The sequence below is a fragment of the Sinocyclocheilus anshuiensis genome, unplaced genomic scaffold, assembly GCF_001515605.1.
Source record: "Sinocyclocheilus anshuiensis isolate Anshui unplaced genomic scaffold, SAMN03320099.WGS_v1.1 scaffold582, whole genome shotgun sequence".
Classification (NCBI taxonomy): domain Eukaryota; kingdom Metazoa; phylum Chordata; class Actinopteri; order Cypriniformes; family Cyprinidae; genus Sinocyclocheilus; species Sinocyclocheilus anshuiensis.
In genome coordinates this window covers 435,474-453,789 of record NW_015547659.1, presented here as the reverse complement: position 1 = coordinate 453,789, position 18,316 = coordinate 435,474, and the positions used below count along the sequence as shown (strand labels likewise).

The 18,316-nt window shown below is 38.0% G+C and overlaps 1 protein-coding gene across 1 annotated transcript in view; it reads left to right on the top strand.

Annotated features, from left to right (window-relative positions):
• Positions 1 to 18,316, top strand: part of znrf3 (zinc and ring finger 3) — an 84,458-nt gene that overhangs the window by 42,637 nt on the left and 23,505 nt on the right. Inside the window, exon 2 of the mRNA XM_016504472.1 lies at positions 9,283 to 9,405. Coding sequence (XP_016359958.1) covers positions 9,283 to 9,405 — 123 coding nt within the window. The remainder of the gene's footprint in view (positions 1 to 9,282; positions 9,406 to 18,316) is intronic.

Sequence of the window (18,316 nt, the reverse complement as noted above, 5' to 3'; positions counted from 1 at the left end):
TTCGCAACGAAACACACAGCGTCTTCACAACATGGTGGCGGCAGTGGAAGCAACAATAAAGTTACGCCTTCTTTCTTTGCGTGAACATTTGGGCGGCGTTATGCAAATCTTCCCACATCGTGACGTAGACGTGGGGGCGTGTTTAAACGAGGCGTTTTAGGAAGGAGTGGACCAGTCTTAACTTTTATAAAGAATATCTATTCGCTAACAGCTTGTAACACTCCAAAGAGAAAGGAAAACTTGAAATCGCATCATATGACCCCTTTAAACAAGCCATTCTAATAATAATAATAATAAGTTTAATTTATATAGCGCCTTTCCCAAGCTCAAGGATGCTGCACAATGTCAAAAGCAAATAAACAATCATGTTATACATAGATGGACAAGACATTTGCCAAGTCCAGAACGTCCGGTTGCAGTTGCATACCACAATAATAATACAGTATCATAATCACAAAAAAAATTCTATATTGTTTAAAACTATTAGCATGATTATGTTTTAACTCTTTCTTGTTGTCTCTTCTCATAATCCTCATGTTCCTGTTCAACTGTACTTTGTATTTTGTCATTTGAATAGTAGACATTTCCATAAGAGAGAATCATTCTCACGCCATTCATGGTTTCAATCTCTACTCACAGTCTTATAATAGACTCGCCTGTCACTTCCCCTCTGCTAAAGATGTCCTCCCCTGTGGCTCGTCGATACATATTTGAGTATTTACATGATATTAAGTGTTCACTGCAGTCTGAATTGCACCATTTGTTTGCTTATGTCATTGTCAAGGGGACAGTGTGTGAATGGTTTTTCGGGGAGACGGCATAAGAGGTCTCGCGTTCCTGTGGCTCAAACGGTTGAGCATGATGCCAAGGTTGTAGGTTCAAATGTAGGCATAAAATGATCAAATATGTACTTGTAAGTGGATAAAAAGTGGCTGGCAAATCCTTGAAGTGTGTGCAGATGTCTTGTTTGTAAATAAAAATGGTTGTACCTGCCATCATAAAAACAAACTGTCCTTGAAAAGCCACCAATGCACAACCTGTTTTCTAAACCTTGAGCAAATCTGAGATGCTTGTGGTTGGTGCTTCATGATGTCACCTTCTTTGCAGCATGTGCTTTACTTCTTGAGTACATATATATGGTTTCTGGGCAAGAGTTGTTGGAGTCTTTGTTGGCCAGAGGTGACGTTTGCAACTGTCGTTCCATCAGTTTTGTCTAGACGACAAAGGAGAGGAAGTCGCCTCCTTTGAAAAAGGGCCCAGTCTCCCTTTATGAGATAATATTACACCGTCAGAGCAGGCCCCACCTGCAAGGCTTCTCCAGCTGCCACACTGTAACTCTATCTGTGCTCTCTTCAAGGCTGCGATCCCCTTTGAAGTTATTTCCAGTGCTTGGGAAACAAGAAGACATAAGCAATCAGAGCGGCAAGCTCCTCCTCTTTCCTCTCTCTCTCTCTCTTTTTAAGTATATTTAAATATGTTTTGACTTCTGCGTGCTCCAACTTCAGATATTTCCAACTTTGTGCAATTGCATTTTTTTGCTCTTTGAGTTTCTTTCCTTTTTAAAATGTTTGTTTTGATTATTGCTTCTTTTGCAGATCAGAAACACATTGCGATTGAAGTGTGAGATTATAAATGTCAGACAGCTTTATGGCTGCGGGATGAACGCAAAGAGGGAGAAGGAGAAAGATAAATAGTCCAGGGCAAGTAGAGGAGAAGCCGTAGGCATCTGTCCCATTCCAGTATTTCACACTCTTCCGATAGACAAACCAGAATAGTGTTGGAGTCTGTGAGTACATCCTCTGTTTGGATAGTAGGTGGGAGTTCAGACGACCAGCGCCAAAAGGAAACTGGCTGGGTTGCCTTGTGTACCCAATGCAAAGCTTTTCCAGCTATGTGTGGGCATTTGATTACAAGACGGCCTTCCAGTTTTATAGATGAGGAAATGTTAGAAACCAGAATAGTGTTGGAGTCTGTGAGTACATCCTCTGTTTGGATAGTAGGTGGGAGTTCAGACGACCAGCGCCAAAAGGAAACTGGCCGGGTTGCCTTGTGTACCCAATGCTTTTCCAGCTATGTGTGGGCATTTGATTACAAGACAGCCTTCCAGTTTTATAGATGAGGAAATGTTAGAGATATGTAACAGCTGAGATGGTCCAATGGCTACGGCAGGGATCCACGTAGGTTCAAGAGAAAATGACCTCCTGGTCTGTGCCAGAGGGCATGGCTTTGCACAGGCGTTAAGCTACGGTTGCTGGCGTGAAATGCTTTCCATCCCCTTTCTCTCGTAGTGCAAAAACAAGTCCTGTGTGGATAAACTTGCTTGTAGTGTGTAATGGAAAGACTTTTCTATTAACACATTCTGACTTGCAGCGAAGTTCCATTTGCATTTGTATCATTCTGAGCAGATACACATTTATGTTGTGTATATATGTGATGTAATCTCATATGCACAGTATGAATGTGTAGTGTTGTCAAAAGCATTTGAAAGCCGCGTCTATCAGCGGATCCCTAACATATCTGCTTCTAGACGGATCTGCTGAGGCTTTCAAACGCTCCCGTGTGTATCTGTGCATGCGCTCGCTCGGTGAAGAGTGTGAAGCGATGATCATTGTAGCCAATCACAGACATATCTGTTGAGCGTGTGAACACAATGGCCAATCAGAGGTGTTTAAGAATCTGCTCAATAGGACTCAAAATGCTAGCGGGAAATGCTGATATCGTCACATTTTTTTTTTTTTTATTTCAGTACCGACATTGGTACTTTTTACACCACCATGAATTTTATGTGTTGGGGTAAATTAACATGCAAGCAAATTGCCTCAGATTACTTGTCGTCATTTGGATTATTTAAAACATGCATATATTTTCTAGATTTCTCTCCTCAAAAACACAGTGCATTGGTAATTTCTTGCATTGTGATTTTGAATGTTTCTTGCCTGAATGGCCTAGATTTTCCTTCAACATTCACCGTTCAAAATTTTTGCTAGTTAAACAATGGCTGTGTCCAAAATTGCATACTCTCCGAATAGCTACTTCGTTTTAGTAAGTAATTACTTCGCGGCCATTAAAAAGTATGTCCTATATTGGATAAAATGCATATAGTATGAATTTCATGCGGACATACTTCATTTGCCATGTGTCATGTGACCTACCGGTATCAGTTGCATTGCTTCACTGCTATCCACAAATCTTTTCCAGTAGCCACATGGGATAATAAAGTGTAAATCTCATCGGAAGTAGTAGGTTATCCGGGAACTTTTCTCCTACTGTTATGAATACTGTGAATTTGGATATACTGGTCTTTACACGTATTATATAGTATGGGATTTCGGATGCAGCCTGTGTTTTAGCTGCTTCTAGTACTCTTAAACATTGGTTTAGTCTTGATCACTATATCTTTAGTGCCGCTTCTAAACCCTGTACCTCAGAAGTATCCCACTCTGTCTCTGTCAACCACCAAAATACAAACCGAGAGGGAAGCCAGCAGCCGTCCAAGGCTCCCGTGCACATGGCGTTCGCACGGCACTGAGAACTCCCAGCACTCTTGCTTGTTTGAAAGGCTCTTGGCCTTGTTTGAAAAGCTGCCCTGAGAACCGCGGCCGAGGACAGAGTTTCTCTAAGTGGCTGCGGGCCCGGGAAGGGGGGGGGGCTGTGAAGCCCGCTTGTGGCTTTGATCAAATATTCCCCCACCTCTCCTGGCAGGATGGTCTGTTATTCCAGGAACTATTCCGCACTCCCGCGGCAGGGGGTGGGGGCTGGGTGACGGGCACAGGGTCAGAACTGAGAAAGGGAGGAGGTTGGTGAGACCAGCGGCATGAGGAAGGAGAGAAATTGCCCCTTGCAGAAGGAAAACGTTTTTTCGATGGACTTGTGGCCTTGTTGCTGTGAATGATATATGTGTCCCGTGTCAGATTATAGTTGCGGTTAAGTAGGTTTGTTGGTTTTATACTCACTAATCAGAGGACATAAATTATCTATGAAAAATCTTGGTATCGGGTTACATGGGGTTGAAGCCAGTGAAAGTGGTTGTAGTGTGGGTTATGGAGTGGAGTTTGATAGCAGAGCGTACCCTCGGGCTAGCTGGGCTTTTTGATTGTTGTGGGTGAAATTGATACTGGCCTTGACCTAAATGCCATGCCTGTGGCTGCGACTCATCTGTTCTGTGTTCTCTACTACTGGACCACAGCCACAATCCGTGGACGCTTGCTCTGTGTGCACCCACATGTTTAGGTCAGCTTTGACGATAAGAGGTCTGTGTTTTTAAAACATTTATTCTACTATGCTGCTATCTGCTTAGTGTCCTTGAGTCTTGCAGCCTTTTTGTTTAAATGCACATGGTAAGCAGTTTTGCTTATAATATTGGATTGCAATTCAGTAAATGCTTCAGGCTCTCCCTTCACATGGATTTCAGAAGAAGTAAACTATTTACTTTATTTATTAAACTATTTACTTTGAGTGAATTACAATCGTTAAACAAATACATGTCTCTACCAGTCACTAGATCAGTGGTTCTCAACCTTTTTTTCCACCGGGCCGCACTATGGTCCAAGTGCAAGTCTCGCGGGCCGCACGCATATCATTTACATATTACGTCAGCAATACAAACCAACCTGATTTATAATATTATTATGATATCTAATCGATTACATTCATTGAAATAAATAAATAATTCTACTCCCCATAAATAACACCCAATTTTGACAGCACAATCATAGGCGGAGTTTCACTTTTATGCGTGGGGGGGCACCCACTGGCAGAAGAGCCACTAGTACTTTTTTATATGTTCTACATTTCATGTATTTATGTAACACATATTCTACATTAAAAAATGTATTTAGAATGAACAATAACTGCTGTACAAAGAGTAAAAAAAAGAAAGAAAAAAAAACATACCTAATGCAGAAAAGCCGCCTCTTTTTCCGAATTGCGCAGATGACCACTATCTTTCTTTCATCTCTTCTGATAAATTTTCAGTCAAATCGTTTTCTGTGTGCTAGATCAGAGCTAGAGCCCTGCTTTTCAGCCCAGGCCCGATGGGCCCCGACTTTTTTATGCCCTTCGGGCTGGGCTTCGGGACAATTTTCACGTCATAGTTCAGACGCTCGCCCTTAACTAAAGATTTGACTTTCAGTAATTCATTTAAGCCATTAGTCGAATAATAATTTATATTAATTTAATTAGTTAAATAATAGGCTTTAATATATAGCCTATTCTGCAAAGCACCAGCAAAAATAATGACTATGAATGTGTCGGAAAAAATCGCATGGGAGATATTTTAATTATTTATGAATAAACTAGTGTTTTCTGAGTCAGTGTCTGCTGCACAGATGAAGTTGACGATGCTGACTCGCCATCTCCACATTACAATGATGCGCCTTTAGAGAGAAAAGCACCTTTCATACGGATTACATAATCAGAGAGTATTTGTTTTGAATCGGTTTTGTAGATGTTTCAATCTTTCTATAGATATATCTCTCATGTTTGTGAGGCAGTAGCCTATACGCGGAGTTTCGGTTCATTTTTGTGATGCCGCTCCTGTTCAAGACGAGACGGCAGAAAGCGCATCATGTTTGATTTCTTTATTTTATAAAAGCACAACGTTTTGTTGATATTGTGAGTGCACACAAATAAAAGTAGACCCTTTATAGTTACGAATGATGTATTACTCTTACCTTTATGAGCAAAAATGACGGTGTATCCACTGAAAAAAAATACAAGTAATCGCGCTGGCGTCTCTATGTCCTGCAAAGCGCGCTTCAGCTTCCACTCTCTGCGCAAACTATTGGATATAACGCACATTTATCTAGGTTTAACGTTTAAACATTGTTATATGCTTGAACTGTTTTATATCTATAGATTTTATTTTAGTCAAGTCGTGATGATTTGAGAAGGCTAAATTGATCAAACATATGCTCACTGTCTGCCGCTGGCCACTTGGTCGTTACTTTAAATGCGTAATGTTAATTGGGCTATGCGAGTACTGCTCATGTCTGAAAATAATATATGAAAAACAAAATTATTTGACATAAAAAAATTTGGCTATAGCTTATATTTATTTAGTACATTTTTTAATTCATGTAAAAACTAAAATGAATTGTAAAACTGAAAGTAATTTTTTTTTAAATTGTGTTAAGCACGGTGGGCCGCATTTGAATTCGTGACGGGCCGCGGGTTGAGAACCACTGCACTAGATTGTCTGAAATAATGACTACTTGCACGCTTTTTTGTAGGACTGGGTATCGATCCAGATTTACTGATTCAGTTCCAGTGTTGTTGTTATTAACTAAAACTATTACAAATGGATAAAAAAAAGCTGAAATAAAATGCAAAATATAAATATTAAATGCAAAAAAAGTATGAAAACAAATAAATTAAACTAAAACTAAACTGAATAAAAGTAAACTCATGAAAATGACTAAAGCACTAATTCAAAATATTAATAAATACTATAATATTATTTAAATAAAACTAAAATAACACTGTTAGCAAGATTTGTGTCTTCTCGTTCACATTATTACAGTATATAGAGTAACAGATTGATCTTGGGCTGTCAATATTGGGATTGTACAAATGAAGATCGAGATTAAATGAAAAATCGATTTTACCCAGTCCTACTATTTGGTGCAATGAAAGAAACCAAGCTTGGCCAAAATATTTTTATGAGTGTTTTTGATTTAAGTTGAAGCTGGCCACCACTGTTATGATTTGGCCCCAGGCAGATGCGCGAACACGTACTGCTTTCTTTGAATTGCAGGACTCTTTGAACCCCCAACAAGATTTATCAAACACAGTCAACCCATCAGAAAAAAGAAAACTCTAAAACGGAAGGTGCAAGAGAAACTCTGCTACCTGGACTGATTCTGTTGAGGAGGCTGAAATACTTGATCAAAGCTTCAGTGAATTGAGTGTCTGACAAAGTTTGCATGTGGCGTGAGTGGCATTTTGATGTTTTTTGAGATTGGAAAGGCCTCCACTGGCCGTCCTCTTCTGACCAACTCCAAATCAGGTCAACCCTCACTCAGAGGCAAGGAGGAGAAACAAACAGCTTGTGTTTGTCCATCTGTCCTTTATGCTATTTTTCAAACACTATTCTGAGAAATATTTCAAAGGGTTAGTGTTACCATTATTAAGAAGGACATGCTTTTCTTCGCACATATCATCCTTTTATAATTATCATCAAGCGAAAGACAAACAAACAAATAAAGGGGGTGAAAAGCATCGCATTGGCAGATGTCCATATTCCATGTATAGAGATAACTTGCATGGCTAGCTCCATTGACAATCACTTACAGTATTGCAGCACTTTATGTACCACACCAATTTGACCTTTTTTTTATTCTGCTGATGCTTAAGGTGGAACCGGGTATGAAGAGTTCAACCGTTTGTCGTCATAGTGATTGCCCCTGTGATTTCATTGAGAGTATTGCTCATGAAAGGAAATACACATGTGAACGGCTGTACAAGAGAAGGATAGATGAGAGGCTCTGAGGGTGGCAGAGCTAAACAAGGGACACTTCTTTTGGTGGTTAAATTAGAGATGGCTGGGCGCAGAATGATGGACAGAAAAAAGAAGAGGGAGAGATTGGGGACCCAGGGCTGGAGAAAAGTGTGCAACTGGGCTTTCAGCCAGTCGTGGGGGCCTACTGGGGAAATTTGTTGTGGCGAACTGCGGGAAACATGATTGTTGGTGTGTGTGTGTTTTAAGGACGGAGTGCAAATGGTTACAGGTGTAGTTGAATTCTCCATTTTATGGTGTCCCTTTTTAAGTTTTCTTGCATGATATTTTTTAGTTATTGCAAATTAGTCTACCTCATCAACATTACACAAAAAAGCATAAGTTGGGAAGCAAATGTCAGTGCTTTTCAGAAAAGTAGGCTAAACTACTTGGGGAAATTAGGGAAGATGTCAGTAAATGTGTTTGCAGAGTGGAAGCCATGTCCAGCAGTCGTTTGTTTTCCATCTTTGACTTTTGCACAGTTAAATCCAATGAACAATAATCATTGAGGTGCAAGGCTCCCAATGAATGCGTTGTAGATGGTCACTGATTAGAAAAGGCATCATCCAGAGTATCTTAACGTAATCTTACATTTTTGCATGAGGAACTAGGTTATCAGTGGTCACCCTACTTTAATATGGTGTCAGTGTAATGAGAGAAAATACCACAACATCAGCTAACCTTTATGCAAATATGGAATCCAAGGCCTCTCGGGAGCTGATGTGGCATTTGATCCCCGAGTTAAGATGATAATCAGCTTTTTCAGAGTGTTAATCCAATTTGTTAATTTGGAGCAGCACTTCTTAACATTTTTGCCCAGAAGCTCTCAGTTATGGGTAGGGAACAGGTTGCTAAGGTTTAACCAGTTGTCATGGTATTTTAATCAGATTTACTGTCGGTTTTATGAGTGCATGCCTCAAGACAATACTTTGAATGATATATGCACCAATATTATCTCATGAAGGAGGTTATTATATCTATATTTATTTTTTCAGATTGATATCTAATGTTCGAAATTCTCCTTTTTACAATTCAAGGCCAGCAGTGCTTAAGCTATCATCCATTTAATATAAAGTCTAGCAACATGTCCATGAAATGATTGTATACTGAAGGTAATAGCACTAATAAAGTAATAAACGGCCATGCTCAAACAATTCATGGCCTCATTTCGCAGTTATGTAATTCCCAAATAATCTTTAAACTATTTTTATTTTTTTCATTTTAGGAGGGTTTTATCTCCTGGAAAATTTTCATTGATAAATGTCCGTGTTGTCAACACATCAAAAGCGCTAGATTTCACACTTAGAACAACTAAAAGATGGGATTTCAGCCAAGAGTAGAGAATCTCTCTGATATACAAACTGTCCGCTGTCCTGATGGTTTGGTGCACACCTAATGATGGTAATTATCATGTCTGTGCTGCTCAGACCTTTTAGAGTTTCCACACCTTTGCTGTTTTGTGGGTGTGTCTTGGAACATCAATGTAGGGCAGTTTATAAAGAAAGTAGAGTTATGGCGCAATAACATGAGGTCAGGTTAACGCTTATCATTTAAAGGTGCACTTCTGCATGGCATATTGCAATATTAAACTCTTCAAAAAAACAAAAAAACAATGCATTTCACTTAATCTGTCCTAAAACTCTCTTTGTCTTGCAGTCAGTCTTTTGTAACAATTTCCAATCTGTTTTCCAATCTGTCTTTTTGGGGATGGAAGAGTGTGTGGCTAAAATGTTATTTTGGATTGAATTTGGAATGAGACATTAAAGGAGATTTTCTTCATCTTGCAGATGCACCCTTTGGGCCTGTGTAACAATAACGATGAAGAGGACTTGTACGAATACGGCTGGGTTGGAGTGGTCAAACTGGAGCAGCCCGAGTTGGACCCCAGCTGCCTTACAGTACTGGGCAAGGTAAGGATGCCGCTCAATGTTTACTTACTGGAGTAGATTAGTTCAAAGTTCTGTTCATATATGTCAATGACTTCTAGGCACAAATTATTGTATTAAACTAAGTGTATTTGGAGGGACATTTTCCTATATATGCTGCAAATAGTATCTTTGTATCATTATTTGTGCAGATTATTTTATGTCGTCTTGCCTGCTGGTCAAAGGCAGTTTTGGCAGAACCAGACAGCAATAATTCCACTTCGATTCATAGTTTTGCAAGAACTGCTGAATGGTTTTGTTGTTCAAGACTGTCATACAGTACTATCCAAATAGTGTCACCTGATTTGTGGAACTGCTGTGATGTCAAATGGTAAAATACTTTCAGTGTGGTGTTGGCTACCATGTGTGCTTTTTAGACACACTGAACAAATCCAGACGCAGATGAAGCGTTTCCTAATTGGCTGAACTTTCTGCAGTCTCAAGACACCGATATCTGTTTGCATGTTTGATCTTTTTATGGGGAAATTTGAGGATTTCCACACATTTATTCTCAGCAGGATGCTCTTGCTCTAAAACAGCTAAATATTTTCCCATGTCTAATGCTGGAATGGGCTTAACATTACACATAACACACTCTCCCTTTTGGATTTTCATTCATATGTTCTTAAATAATATTCAATGTTGGCACATGGGAATTGCCTTAAGTCGGTGTACACTATGCAGTGATTTTTAGCAATGATTTTGCCGTTATAAGAGATTTAGTTCTTCAAGAGTATGTCAGTATACTAATTTTCTTGTTGCTTTTATTAGACAACATTTGCCAAGGAGCATGAATGAAGTGTGTGAACAGTTCTTTATCGGTGACACAAAACTGCATCAGTTAAGGTTTCAGGTTAGCATAAAACCAAAAAAATAAATTCTGAATATGAACTTATATGATTTCCGGAAAGTTCACATTAGGTGAACGGGGGTAAACACATTCCATCTCTTTTACTTTCATAATAATGGGATAGAAAAACATCCTCCCCTTCTTTTGTGCCAGTGCTATAATTAGAGAGTCTCTGATATAGGCCCGCGCTCAGCTGGGGTTCTCTTTCTAGCCCAGCATCAGTGTCTGTCCGGTTTCACCAATGTCCCTTTGACCCGCTTGTGCCAGTCTGCCCCTGCTGTGCCACCCCTGCCCTTAGTTTTGTTTTTCTTTTCCTTTCACTGTCTCTTTTATCTTTCTGCTGTTGTCCAAACGTGCACTGTTGTTCATAAGTTTGGGGTCAGCAAGATTTAAATTTTTTTTTTTTAAAGAAAATAATTTTATTAAGCAAGAATGCATTAAAATGATCAAAAGTGACAGTGAAGACATTTGCAATGTTAGAAATTATTTCTATATCAAACTTTGTTCATAAAAGAATCCTGAAAAAAAAAAAAATGTATCAGGGTTTCTAGAAAAAAGCAGCACAATTGTTTTCAATGTTAATAATGAGAAAAAACATGGAAAAAGCGTTCTTTTTAGATGATTCTGTCTCCCTCTAGTAACCAAATTAGTGTTTGGTTAAAATGAGTGATCTCATGATGTTCAGTTCTGTTAATGGTTTTGGAACATCTGTATTCTTCCACTGAAATCGACTTAACACTGTGTTAAAAATATGTAACAGAAGTGTCAGAGCTGTTGATATGACAGTCAGTATGCCTCTGTCAGCTATTCACATGAACTGTAAAGTATGTGGTTTCTTGCCACAGTACAGTATGTGATGCAGATGCTCCTGAACCTTTAACAGAGCATTTCATTTGGTTTGAGAATATATTTTTATTTTATATATATATATATATATATATATATATATACAAAAATTAAAAGTGTTATCACTTACAGGTTTGTAACAATGTAATGGTGAGTAATGACAGAATTTTCCATCTCCATGAAAATGTGTATTTACACAGATCAAGTCTTGGACAGAACCTGTTCAGTCTATATATATATATATATATATATATAACTGAAAAGCTACAAAAATCTGTTCTGATCAACAATACAATGTAACAATTTGATGCAAAACAGAACTCCTTTCCTACAATGATATGCAATGTGAAGTGTGTTGCATGAATGGTTTGTCTTCACTTTAAAGATATGAGTGTCTCTGGTTCATCACACGCTGCCCTGTGTGTATATTTGAGAAAAGGTCATGTAGGCTTCTCCGATTTGTGTAAGGTCTTGACGGAGCTGCCCCACTGACATGTATATGTACACAGTTTCTTCCTCCGTTTCCTGTCTCTGTCCGCAGAGAGCCATCGCTCCGCTCACCTCCCACCTCTCCTGCTTCCTCTCTCATTCCTGCTCATTCTTTTGTTCAGTTGCACCACTCTTTCTCACCTAGACTAGTCTCATCAAATTGTGGATCTTCATATTGGGAATCCTCAGGAAAGTAGTTTAAAGTGTTTATGGATCATTCAGGTATCTGCCTGACCTGAAGTCTAATGCCTTGTGCACTGATTTCCTCAGGAGCCAATAAGAAGCCTGTTTTGAATTGCAGAGCTGTGCTGTCATGAAGCAACCCACTATCCCTTAAGTGAGCTCTTACACACAGTAATTTTTCCACACTTTTTTTTACATTAGGAAAATTAATGACATTCTTACAAATGTTTAATGGTGTAATTTTCAAAACGTTTTTATTCACTTTTAATCTTTAGATGACTAAGTGCAGTGAAACTTGTCTCTTACTTGTGTATCGTACACAGATTTTGTTGTTTCTCCTGTGTTGAATGTACTTCATTAATTCCCAGCAGGTCCCTCCTCTTTCAAGGGCCGTCTTGATCTGTTTGTTGGTCTCTCTCTTTTTTTCCCATCTCTTTGCCAGAATGATATCCTTTTTTCCAAACAGTGCTCTGCTCTGACACAAGCAAAACCGGCTGAGGGGTTCTGTCCTTTCATCTCCCGACCGCATTCCGAGTCTTCCCGTTCCCATTGCATCAGTCCACATGGCTGTGTGTGTGTGTGTGTGTGTGTGTGTGTGTGTGTGAAACAAGAAGTCCAAATATTATCTGATTTTCTCGTCCAGGTTCTTTCACTTAGTTATAAACAAGTGGAAGTGGAATTTATCATGGGTATTCTTATAAAACACTTAAACACACACACACATATATACAGTGCTTAACAAATTTATTAGACCACCACCACCCAGTGTAAGGTTTGTGCCACAGCTGCCCTAAACCAACAGTATTGGTGATTACCAAAATCATCTTTTTATGTTTCTGTAATGGATAATCCACCAGTATAGTGTTTCTAATGCTAAAATATAATTGTTGTTATCCATGAATTTGCTGTTTTAAAAAGAAAGGCAGAAAAATTGTAAAGCTCTTTATTAATTTTTATTATTCAGATGCCCAATTACGGTCAATAACAACAGAGACTGTGGAAAAGTACATTAAAAACAATGCCAGCAAGAATGTATGCTTTTTGTAAGGTTTTTTTGTTTGTTTGTTTATTATGTGTGCATAAAGACTAGTTAGTTGTTTTAGTTTGTTATTTGCCGAATAAATGACAAAGAATTTTTAGTTTTAAACAAGTTTTTGACAGATTCCTAAAATATTTGTTTTCTCTTTATTATGACAGGTGGTCTAATAAACATACAGTGCTTTACAAATATATTGGACCTGTATTTATTGACTGTAATTTGGCATCTGAATAAAAGAAATAAATAAAGTGCTTTACTATTTTTTTCTGCCTTTCTTGTAAAACAGTAAATTCATGGGTAACAACAATTATATTTTAGCATTAGAAACACTACTGTGACTAAAGAGCTGACAAATACTGGTGGATTAACCATTACAGAAACATAAAAAAGGATTTTGGTAATCATCCAAACCTTACATTGGGTGGTGGTGGTCTAGTAAAATTGTTAAACACTGTCTCTCTCTCTCTCTCTCTCTCTGTGTGTGTGTGTGTGTGTGTGTATTTGATTTGGTGCTCAAAAACATTTCTTATTGTTATCAATATTGAAAACGGTTGTGCTGCTTAATATTTTTGTGGAAACTTCTTGCCAATTTAATGCATCCTTGCCAAATAAAAGTATTAATTACTTTACATAGTATGGAAAAACAGACTGAAATTGAAGTCATATTGCCTTGAAGATCTTACCTGACAGCCATAGTCACCATTTTGCTATAAACAGCTCCTTTTGTGTTCTACTGAAGCGAGAAAGTCTCATACGGGTTTTTGAAAGACATGAGGGTGAGTAAATGATGACAGGATGTTCATTTATGAGAACTTCTCCTTTAAATGTTTATCTTTATAACAGTTGCAGTATTTGTTGCACCTTTGCCTTTAATTCCCTTAAGAAATTTGTGAAAGCATCTAAGAGAAAGTGTTTGAATAGGCTTCTAGGTGTCCACATGTATGTGCGTTTTCCTCATTCATCACTGTTTGATGAGCTTCTCTTTGATGAGCTGGAACATTGCTCTAGAAAGGACTCTAAATCCTAATGCAGGCCGGAGGCGGCTTGAAGCATCTCCACCCACCTGCTTCTTGACTGCACAGTGCTTGAGTCACCTTGATTAAGAACTAGAGAGCGATGAAGCTGCACCGCTAGAGCAAAGATTTTGATGCAGAAATGTTTTGATTTTGAAACTCAAACTTTCTATCTATTTTGTTTCTTAGGATGTCAAAATAAGTGTTATTTTAGTAATATTTATATACTACTACTATAGTATGTATTCATATTTTGAATTAGTTTTTATTATTTTGAGTTTTCATTTTAATTTTAGGTTTAGTAATTTTATGTACTTTTGTCATTTTTATTATTATTTTTTTTTATTCATTTTTTTTTTGGCTGTCAGACAAGATTTTCCAAGTCACTATCATACACTATCCACACTATCATATGACTTTAGAAGACTTGATACCTATATAAACACTACTGTTCAAAAGTTTGGGCTCAGAATTAAATTTTATTACATGTTTTTTAATGATTATTTTTTTGTCAAAAGTGACAATTTTGTAACCATGTAAAAGTATTTTTTACAATGAAAATGTATTTAGTACTTTTTAAACTTTCTATTCATCAAATAATCTTTTTCTTTGAGAATCAAAAAAAAAAGTATCGCGTTTTCTGCACAAGCAGCACACAACAGCTTTCAACGATGATTTTGAAGCTTTTTTTAAATGTTGAAATCCGTTTATTTTAGTATTATTTATATTATAGTATTTATTAATCTTTTGAGTTAGCATTCAATATTTTCAGTTTTACTGAATTTATTTTTATTTTTATTTTTAAAAAACTTAAATTATTTTTATTAGTTTTTAGTTATTTTTGATTATTTATTTATATAGTTTTTAGTTATATTTATATAACTTTTAGTACTATTAGTATTTTTCCTATTTCCGTTTAAGTTTTTCCATCTAATATTTAGCCTGTGGTTTATTTTCAGTTCAGTTTTAGTTGAATTCATGAAAATGATTTTTAATAGTTTTAGTTAACAATAACAACACTGGTAGAAATATCAGTGTACATCTTTTGATCATGACGTATTGGGTTTGAATGAAAAATTTTGACACGCATACCATCCAAAAGTAGCAGGACTGGGTGGGGTGAGGGGGGACGGTTAGCGTTTTAGAAGCGCAGAGCGCCGATGGGGCCCTAGCTCTGGGGTTTCTCTTTTATGTTTGTGTATGCCTCAACTTGCTGATATTATCTCACTGGGTTTTCCTTTGCTTGGTGTCAAAGGTTCTCTCCCAGTGGGCGGAGCTTCTTCCAATTGGCCGGCAAGTTTCTGTCCCTCCGCAAGTATGAAATCATGGCTTTGGAACCCACTGAGTGAGTTGCCATGGCCACTGGGAAGCTCACTGTGTCATGTGTTTCAAAGTGAACCGAGGCCTGGCAGAATTACCCAGCCTTCAATGGGAGGCAAAATGACCATTATTAGACTTCACAGTCCTGGCCATCTATTTAAAAAGAGAAGAAAAGAAACCCAGGGAGCTTAAGACAAGGGCTCGAGGAAAGTGAGCGGAGGGGGACGAGAGGGTGCAAGAGAGGGAGACGGATAAGCCGCCAGGGAAAATGTCATGGCGGTATCTTAGTTCAAAGAGCTCCCCCAGGAAGTATTTTGTTTTAGTGTTTACAAGAGAATGAAAATCAAAGACTCCGCAATTCACCTGTGGATTTTTCCAGGCTGCCCTTCCAAAACAAATCGGGCAGAATACGGATAGCGTGTCACTTTAGGGAGGTGCGGCGAACAGAGCGTATAATGTTGTGTCTGCAAGATGCAGTAATAGTATGTGTGTGTTTCTCTTTGAACGCTGTGCCATGCTGGGATGGGCTGAGCCACTTGGCGGGCTTTTTTTCCCACTTTTCCTTTCATGGATTAAGTTCTATCCTGGAGTTTTAGGACTCTTTTATACTCCGGAGGGGGGTGGTATCTGTGTGTGTGCGTACGTGTGTGTGAGCAGGGCTTGTAAGGGGGTCAGCTGTGAGTGACTTGGAGGGCTACAGAAAAAGAGAATGGAGAAGAAAGCGTTAGCACACCTGCTAATTGAGAGGAAGTTGAGGACTTGACGGAGGGGGGTGAGGGAAAATGAAGGATTGGGAGAAAAGGCGAGGGAGAGGGTAGAAACAGTCCTGAGAGGGAGATGCATACTGTAAAACCCGATAAGTTCAGAATACTCAACTTTTGTGGACAAAAGTCATGTAGGTCACAAAAGTCATGATTACCTCAAAACATTTAAGTAAACCAACTTAATTTTTTTTAGTTCTCTAACTCAAAGGTAATGATAGTAGTACTTAATTTTTTTTATTTTGTGCTACACAAACTTAACCACTAGGGATGTAACGATTAACCACGAGCCGGTTGAAAATCGATTTAAATATGTGACAATTCAAATCGGTTGAGATGCTAAACAAATCGCGATTCAATTAGGGGTAGGAGTTTATATGAATGTATGTCTGAGGGGAACTTACTACTTACGTCTTTCGATGGTATTTTTTCTTTTCCTCTTGCCTCAGTATAATGCATATTAAAGTTCATAAGTGCAGGCTGTGCAGCACTGTTTTGTTTACAGCGGAAACCAAGGAAACGCTTTAAACGCCACCTGCTGGCAGAGAGTGAATCTGCGTCTCATTGAGCTCATCGGCTGTTTCGGCTTCATGCAGATATTTTTTATGCATAGTTTCACAAAACTGAAGCTGCTTTGTTTACAGCGGTAACCAAGGAAACACTGTATCATTGCTGTTCATAAGTGCAGCGCTGCTTTGTTTACAGCGGAAACCAAGGAAACGCTTTAAACGCCACCTGCTGGCAGAGAGTGAATCTGCGTCTCATTGAGCTCATCGGCTGTTTCGGCTTCATGCAGATATTTTTTATGCATAGTTTCACAAAACTGAAGTCAAACCATTCTGTTTTTGCTTCAAATTTCGAAATTATACAATCTAATTTAGATTAAAAACTGCTCATGTTGCATGCATGCAGCATCTTTGTTTGGATCATGATTAAAATGCAGTGGTTGCCTCTCATTTTAAATGGAAAGAGCACAGACAAAGCCTTAGTTTGTTTATATGAAGATATTTATTTTATTTGTGTTACTTATTTATTTGATTTGGGGCTTGTTTTAAAATTTCAATTTAGTTTTCAATTTTATTTACATTTACATTATATTTAAATTTTGTTATTTAGCAAATGCTTTTATCCAAAGCAACTAACAAATGAGGACAATTGAAGCAATCAAAACCAACAAAGAGCAATAATTTACAAGTGCTATATTAGTATATTATTATAGTGTTATATTTCAATTTCACAAAGAAATGTACAGTATTTTGTCCAAGCAATAATAAAAGGACACATTTAATTTATAATTTGTCTTAAATCTCATTTTGTTTTCAAAATCGTGAAATCAAAATCGTGAATCGAATCGTGAGTTGAGTGAATCGTTACATCCCTATTAACCACAATTTGATTTAAATATTGAATAAACTAACTCATATGTGCTGATATAACTATCAAAGAGCCTCCTATCACTATATACTTGCATGAAGTGTTAATCCACATGCAGTATGTATCACCTTGAATTTTTGCAGTCCATTCTCGACCTAACCGCAAGCACTACTCTTCACCACGAAGGTAACCCTACAAAACTTCAACATAAAAGAAACGCCATTAAATACCAGAGCAGAGCATTAAACAATAGTAAATGACAACACAATTTGGGTGAACTATCCTTATACCCAGTGTTGGGGAGTAACTAGTTACATGTAACGGCGTTACGTAATTTAATTACAAAATAAATGTAACTGTAATCAGTTACAGTTACTAAGAAAAAATGTGTAATTAAATTACAGTTACATATGAAAATGTTAAAGATTACAAAGGGGATTACATTTGAATATTTACACACATCCACATACAGATTTAATTGATTTCTTTCCCAAATTGCACTGACTATGAGACATACGGCTCTATAATTTCCGCGATGCGGAAAACACAGACTATTTCCTATAGCCTAACGCGGACGGAATATGCCACATTTTGGACGAATAAATCAAAAGTAGGTCAGTACACTTGATTCAAAACGCGATATGGACTAGTGTCTGAGAATATTAAGCCGCAAAAAGACAATATATGAATCCTGCACGTTCTGCGTGTCTGTGGAAATCAGGCGCGGACTGGCCATCGGGAGAACCGGGACAATTCCCGGTGGCCTGGCAGCCGATTTGGCCCGCTATTATAATATTATTATTGTATAATTGCCTGCCGAATGTACTAAAGCGATTATTTCCATTCCAATTCACCATTCGATAATTAAATCTCTAATAAATCATAAATCGGTTAGTCGTGAGTGGCAATGCTTCGGCTCGCGCGCTCTCTGCGCCTCCGCCAAACGGTTTGGATCAGAGTAATCAATGAGAGAGAGAGAATGGAGTGGACTGTGGAAGCGCACAGGTGGAGCAGAGAAGCA